The sequence below is a fragment of the Fundulus heteroclitus genome, chromosome 9 (genome assembly GCF_011125445.2).
Source record: "Fundulus heteroclitus isolate FHET01 chromosome 9, MU-UCD_Fhet_4.1, whole genome shotgun sequence".
NCBI lineage: Eukaryota > Metazoa > Chordata > Actinopteri > Cyprinodontiformes > Fundulidae > Fundulus > Fundulus heteroclitus.
In genome coordinates this window covers 23,891,146-23,899,001 of record NC_046369.1, presented here as the reverse complement: position 1 = coordinate 23,899,001, position 7,856 = coordinate 23,891,146, and the positions used below count along the sequence as shown (strand labels likewise).

The 7,856-nt window shown below is 40.8% G+C and overlaps 1 protein-coding gene across 1 annotated transcript in view; it reads right to left on the bottom strand.

The window, feature by feature from the left end:
- Window positions 1-2,066: 2,066 nt before the first annotated feature.
- atf6 (activating transcription factor 6) overlaps window positions 2,067-7,856 on the bottom strand; it is a 51,518-nt gene continuing 45,728 nt past the window's right edge. The window contains exon 16 of the mRNA XM_036141279.1: window positions 2,067-2,500. Coding sequence (XP_035997172.1) covers window positions 2,304-2,500 — 197 coding nt within the window. The 3' untranslated portion in view covers window positions 2,067-2,303. The remainder of the gene's footprint in view (window positions 2,501-7,856) is intronic.

Below are 7,856 nucleotides of genomic sequence, written 5' to 3'. Positions count from 1 at the left end.
TTATATCAGGCTTTTTAAAGAAACTGTGACAAAAATGTACATTTCAAGATGTAAAATGTAATTTCTTTCAATACCCATTAATCTTAAATAAAATATATTATTGAGGACATTTAAGTTGTAATAAAAACACAAAAAACAGAGGAAAAACAAAATAAAGAATAAATCCACGCAATTTTGAACAAACAACACGGAGCGAGATGCGTGGAACCGAGAATGTGAACTGTTACATAATATGTAGAAATAAATATGTACAGTATTATCTGTTCATGATCATGAGAGAGTGCAAAGACATGAAAACTAAGTACTACAATTAATCAATGAAAAAGTGCTACAAACAAGCACTTGGAAACTTTAAAAAAGCCAGGTAGTTTAATATCTAAAACATAATCCAAGTTCCTGAGTTTACTGAATGTTTCTCTGCTGTTAATTCATTAGGTATAGCTTTATATTTCACAAATAAAAAATAGTTTAGAAAATTACCACCACATTGTTTTGTCTTAAAGATAGGAACAGAAACTGTTCTGCTTCTAAACACCAACATCACAAATATATATATATTTTTTCTGTCTTTAATTATTAAATTGTTGGACGAAAAAGGAGAGAAATGTATCTCACAGACGGCTCTAAAGAGTTGGAGGTACTTATGTGAAGATGACGGGGTGACTCAGAGTTCAATGCTCGGCTCCCTGCAGACTAACAATTACCCTGATAGGGATGTGTGAGGCTGCATGGGGAAGTCAGTGCTGCCACCCAAAGAGCCAGCCTCTGCTCTGAACTTTTCAACTATTTTAATAGCCCCCTTTTCAATCGCAGGGACTTTCAACCATAACCTGGGATTTTGAAAGCCCTCCGTGCATTCTGACACCATTTTACCCAACTGATTTCAATATCCAGGCTCCACACTTTAATGAGATAAAAGGTCCTGCACTGGAGGTAGGACTTTCAGATTAACCTGTGATTGTTGATGGGCGGGTGCGAGAGCATTCAGAAAAGTTTGACTAAATTTTGATACATTACCCTTTCTGTGACACAATAACATTTACGGTGTCTTTAGGTCAGAATGTGGCAGTGTGAAACTTAGATATCTGGTCGGTTTATCAAGTGATCACTCGATTGCACAAGTGCTCCAACCTTTCTCCTCCGAGCGGAAGTGAAACACGAATATAATTCTGTCAGATGGTGTCTAGCAGATCATGTTTGGTTTATTTCAGTGTTTCATTTGTCACTGAAAAAATCGGTTTGGCTGAGATTGAAGATAAGCTTCACAACAGGATAGTTTTGTTTAACTTTAAAGGAGCAATAAGCTAAACTTCATTATTTTAGCCAGAAAGAACAAAAAAAAAATAATTGTTTGGTGAATAACTAAAGGTATATTTTTAGATGGACTATGGTTAAACATCACACACCATCTCTATGTTTACATAGCCGGGCCGGCCGCGCATATGCGTACGTGCACGTGAACAGCTGCCACTCGGTTTACCCGCTCCCCGCCCATAAAATGCCACCAGGCACAAAATGGTGGAAAGCACACCCATTGGATCAAACTGTTCTCTTGCTAACAGCATTATAAAATTATGGGTTACTTCTCTAGGTGGGTGCCGAGTGCTGGAGCAAGGTACAGGCGTGGCTTGATACACATCTTGTTTTGGTCTTCGGACAGTGCTCAAGCTCCACCTAGTGGTGGAAAATCGCTTATTGTTCCTTTAATGTCTTACTGGAAAGCAGGAGAGTAAATTTGGAAATTAATAATTTGTTCATTTTTAACACGCCAGTGACGACGATACAACTGCTGGTGTCCCTCAAGGATTAAATTAAAAGAAAAAAAAATGAACCAAAAGTTCGGGGCTCCATATATCTGGCTTCACTCTGTCTAGGCAACAGAAGTTAGGCTGAGGTAGGGGAACAGCTGATGTTGCCTTTGGTTTATTGTTACCGCTACCTGCTGGAATGGAGGTGTAGTACGGTTCCCCATACTTCATTATGCTAATTTAAATAGGTTTTCTGTGGCGTTTCAGAGCAGTGGAAATTTAAAGTGTACAAATTACCTGGGATTCCTTTAAAAAAAAAAAAAAAAAAAAAAAATTAGATATTTCAATCCCGGGACTCTTGTTGGAAAAGGGGCTATTGTTGTACAATTCTGCAAAGCACCTTCATTCAAATCACAAATATAAAATAAGTGGCAACACACTGGATTTACAATATCCTTCTATATCCAAAAAATTGTTAACTGAGGAGTTGTCTTGGATTATCGATTAATGAGTTTGGCTGAAGAGTTACAAAGAAGCCTGGAGCAGAGGACAATGTCAAGATGACCCCATCAGCACGCCGACTGGAGGCGCAGGCTTGCTGTCGGTTGGGGCGTGCCGGTAAAATGTGTCCGTCTGGTTGACCCGCAGCAAAGGTGGGATGCTGGAGGACCTGATGTGGAGGATCCTGGTGTCGGTTACTTCACAGTCGATCTGCATCATCACCTCGAACTCTTGGTCCTTAATGATGCTGTCTATAGAGGCAAGAAAAAGAACAGGTTGGCTGTGAGCCTTTAAGCCATGTATGAATACACATATGAGCTTCCTCCACACTTATTGGGACCCTGGTTAGAGACGTGTAGAAAGACTAAAATAAAAAGGGATTAAGAAAATTGAGAAAAAAATACAGTACATATATTTTTTTTTACACACTGCAGAAGCAGATTTCTTTAAGCTTCCCAAAATGAAAATACAAGAGAACACGCCATTCAAGGAAAGCAGATGTGTGGTAACCTTCATTAGCCAGGAAATGGCTGCTAGAACATAGCTACTCGCCTAAACTTGACCATCTCTACAGTTTGAGGAACAGGTAATTATAAAACAACTCACACTGACCAAAATCGGCTCACAGGTCAGAACTGCAGCAAACCTCGTTTATTGTAGAACTGTGAAGCACCTTGAGAAGTCACAAGATTTTAAAGTGTGCTATAAAAATAAAATGTATTATTATTATTCATTGTTCCTGGGGTCACAGAGTCTCCATAACATCCACTGGATGCTATCTGCCAACCTGTTATTTGGGCCTCCTCACAAACATGAAAATATAAAGTTTTCTACAAATGACTGGGTCTCAAAAACTGAAACTACTTTGAACCAAGATCACAGTTTTCCACATCTAAAGACTCCAGATGGATTTAGTGTGAAACAAACGATGGATAGTCTTATCCCCATCAGTAAGTATGATGGAAGACCTGTAGAGCTGTGGGCCTGTTTCACAACCAAAGGCTTGGGAACCTTTTAAGAGTCCATGGCACCATGAACTCATTAAAGCACAGGAGATTTCAAATAAAACTCTGGTTCTGACTCTCAAACAATTGGTCATATCAACAGAGGAATAGCTCCCCAAACGGAAAACCAACCTATATGTCAACCCTATCCACCTTCACCAGGACTTAACACCCATGGTAAACCTGCAGGGTGCACTAAAAATATTGCATGAAGAAAGGTTAAAGAGCCCTCACTCTTGATCCTTAATCTGCGCAGAATATTATCTATAACTAAAAGCTGGCCTATTGGCAAAAGGGAGATTGGACAACGTAATAACCTGCTTTAATAAATAATTAGTAAAAACGTCCTTTACGTGGCATTTTTTTTGACCACTTAATATTACAGCAATGTAAAGGTTGTTAATTTTCTACATTTTCAGTGCAATAATACAGTTAAAAAATTGAATCTGATCTAAAGCATTTCACACGCCTTTGCCGGGGTGGAAATAAGTGATGCTGTGGGGAGTGTTGTTTGAGACAGTGGGGGAAGGAAGCAACAAGCTGAGCTCCAAATGGAGCCCAGAGGTGAGTCAGACACCGGATTTCGCCATCGCTGAGATAAACAAAAACCTCACCAAACAACAGCGGGACATGCAAACTGTAGAAGAGAAAACGAGAAAAGTCTGAGGGGAGCATGGGAAATGAACGCTGACGATGAGTCAGGATCCCTGTAGCTGTGTTCTGCGAAGCAGAGGAAACCTGGGCAAGGACTCAAAGGCTGAAAGTAATTTATGGTCATGAGTGAGACTATTGTGTTTGAATAAAGCCTCCGACCACAGACTGTGTCTTGGGTTGTTATCATACATAAATACTGTAGGTTCTCCCAGCCATCGCAACCTACATATAAGCAATTATTTAGGTTTCCTTTGACAAATTAAAACTTGGAACCAGACCCGGGACTCAACACTGGTGGTTTGTGGTTCCCCGCTTCCAAACCTCACTCAACGTCGAGCATGAGATCCTTTCAAGTGGGTACTCTTGTGAAATCCTGACCTAGAAAAAGGTAGTACCAACAAGCTTAAAGACCCAGCTAGTATTTAGATCGACGGCTTGAAAACTCGAGGCCTTCTCGGTCAGCAAAAGGATGACAACATTCCTCATCTGGAGCAAAGCTCACTCTGTTTAAGTGCTTTAAAATGCCTGGGCGAAGAAAGTAGTTAAAAAGCTGCAGGTTGTTTTCCGCACACCTGCACAGGACACCAGCTTCCCCTTCTCCAGAGCCGGATTTTTAGGGAAGTATTAAACCGGCAGATCTCATCAAACTGGACCATATGGTGGATTCTACTGCAGCTGGAGGGTTTCATGGACAAATGAGTTTTGGGAAGGTGGGGTTCTGAACTCGCTCGGTATGATTTTATCTGCCAACAAAACGTGATTAGGTGCACCTGCAGGGAAGCTTGGATGCTTCAAATGGCTTCAGTTTTTGGAGGGACATCAAAGGGAATGATTCATTTCTGAATTTAACCTTTTTGAAATGTAGCATCTAACAGAAAGAGGGGGGGGGGGGGGGGGGAGAAACAGGGATCTGTATAAAGTGAGAAAAGCTATAAACTGAAATTCCAATAGATACAGAAGTAGCTCAGCAGATTAGAATATCATGCAGAAGCTACAGGAACTTTTTTTTTAAAATGTTATGCTTTAAGCTAATTTAGATAAAACAAAGGTTTTTCTGAAAATTTTAATTTTATGCACACAAAAAAAAAAAAATCGACATACTAAAATTTCAGAAAAATACGCCCATGCACTGTACAGAATATGAGGTTAACACTTGATTGGAGCTGCTTTTGCATGAATCAACAATGCACCTGTGGCTCTGCTGAGGTGTTCAGGAAACCCCGGTTGCTTTATTTAACACAGCTACTAGTGCTTTAGGCAGTGTGGGCAGGTGCCAAGTCCTCGTGGAAATTGAATTCAGCATCTCCATAAAACTCGTAGGCAGAGGGAAACATGAAGAGCTCTAAAGTTTCAGCAGATCGTCACTGACTGTGGAAGCCTCAAGCCTGCCGACTCTAAAAAGGCGACATTTGACCACTGAGCGAAGGTCCACTCCTTTTTCTTGGTTTGCCAACCAATATAATTGTTTGAACTCCTCATATTTTTATAGATAAGATCAGAATGTGTTGCTTTGCTTACTTGGTTTGATTGTTTGCAGTGTGTTTGTCTTTAGTGGCTCCCCGTTAGTTTTGAACCTCTATGAAGTACTTTGTGTTACAGTTGCCGGTATAAAAAGTGCTCTTCGAATATGTTTAGACTGATTATTCTTAGTCCATAGCAGATGAGACACCTCTGACACTTTCCTCTAGTTCAACAGTGGTTTAACACAGAGAAAGAGACAGTTGAAGCCCTTGAGTTGGAAACATCTTACGCTCCTAAAGCCCCGACTCCAGCTGCAGTCCGAGGCTTGTGAATTATCATAATTCTCTCCAGGCTGCAGCTCTCCCTGATCCTTGTGCACCTTTTTCTACCAGACTTTTTCCTTCCACTTAACTTTCTAACCATAACATCAAGCATCTTTAGCCATAGCTCCTTGTGGTTTACACTCCTTGTGGATGGTGTCCATGACTGTCCGCTAAAAAGCAGTTTACCTTATGACTGAGTACCAACTTACACCAATAATCATCTAAATTTACAGAAATAAATATATCAGTCTCTTTAATGAATCTATACAACATATCAGTTTCACTTACTGACTTGAATCACAAAAATGATGTTTCCAATAACTACTCTGATAGTTAAAAAGTGTCATATCCACTTCATATTCCAGCCACTCTGACACCCTCACAGTTCCATTCATAAAAAAAAATCCCCCTTTCCTAATTTAGGCACACTTACTCCCCGTGGCTTTACCCGTTCTTGTGTGACCAATTGCTTGCAGGTGGCTTATCCTGCAAATGTTTTAGCAAGTTCCAGTATAATAAACAAAGTGCAGCTAATGGCAATGTCATTAGAGTTAACAAACTTCTAGCTCTGCTACTCTTGAATGCAACTAAGTGCACAACAAACATAATGCAGAAACATGTCTAACATATATTAAAATGGGAGACTCACGTTTATCGTCAAACTCCCCTTTGCGTCTGTCCTTCAACAGATCAAAGAATTTGATCCTTAACTTATTAAGAAGCCTGAGAGGCGAAAGATGAAACACGTCGGCATGTAGCCACGAGATTCACCTTCAAATAGCAATGCTTTGAAGAGGCTGCCAGATTTACCGTCCAACTGCTCGTGGCCTTATTAGCCCCTATTTTACTTGTGCCATCTGGAAATGTTCCAGCATGTTTCAGTGAGCTGCTGTAGGCTGATAAGGGTCTAATGCCCCACAACAATGCATTAATGCATGAGGAAACCCGAGTGAGTCCCTCAGCAGGACGGACGGATGCCAAATTGGAACAAACTCTGAGGATCCATTCATGAAGGAAGCTTTTCTTTCCTTCTTTACATAAGGAAGCATGTCATCTGCAAATATAATCACATCCGAACAGAGATAATCATCATTATCATTTTACCTGCCCGCCAGTACACGCACAAAAATATAAAAATTTGCAATGACTGAGGGAAGCAGCACCAAGTCAAGCACTGGATAACAAGATCAAATGTCTGGTGTCCAGGAAGCAGGTTTGTTTCTTATTCACAAAACTACAACCGGTGGACAACATGAACAAAAAAAAAAGCACAAGCCAAATGGGAAAGATAGGACAATTTTATCCTGAACGTGCAGCAAATAATGTGGCCAGGTTTGATTCATTCAACCTTGAACTTCCTGCTCGCATGTCAACGGAACTGATGAATTCATTAGAGAGAGCTTCTGGGTATCATGCATGGCTAAACATGGCTGTGCTCGGACCACGACTTGTAGCGATTCAGAGGCGACAATAAGGGTCAACAAGGTCATGGAGGCGTATGCTCTCTGAGGATTGTGGGAACTGTGAGGACTAGACAACTGGAATGGTAAGTGTAGCATTTGAGAGTAGAGAGGAGGCTGTATTCATATAAAAGGGGTAGCAAAGTCTGACACCATACCTGTGAATTGGATAGAGTTCAACCATGAACTGCTTGGTGTATTAGCTACAAGACACATGTTCCATGTCCATGAAGTCATGTTTCATAACATTTTAAATACAATCCGTCATCACAACGTTAATTTGTGCAAGATTGGATTCACAAATCACTGTCTGGAGGCAACTTCTGGAAGGCTGTGCATGCATGGGTTCTCTCCGGGTACTCTGGGTTCTTTCCACAGTCCAAAAACATCACAGTTTGGTTATTGGTCTCACTAAATTGCACTTAGGTGTGAGTGTTTGCGTGCATGGTGGCTGTTTGTTCTGTGTGTCTATTTGTTGCCCTGTGATGGACTGGCAACCTGCCCAGGGAGGACCCCGACCCTGCTACAGATGGACGCCAAGTGCATCACTCCACCTGTATATGCTGTCATCCTAAAACATGCTTCTTCTCCGTCTCCATCCAAACATGTCACTTCCACTTCATTGAACTACTTTAAAACTCTGATCATTAAATAGACATCGTTCAGTCCTTATAAGGTGAGGCCAGAACGAAGCGCTACCTTTAA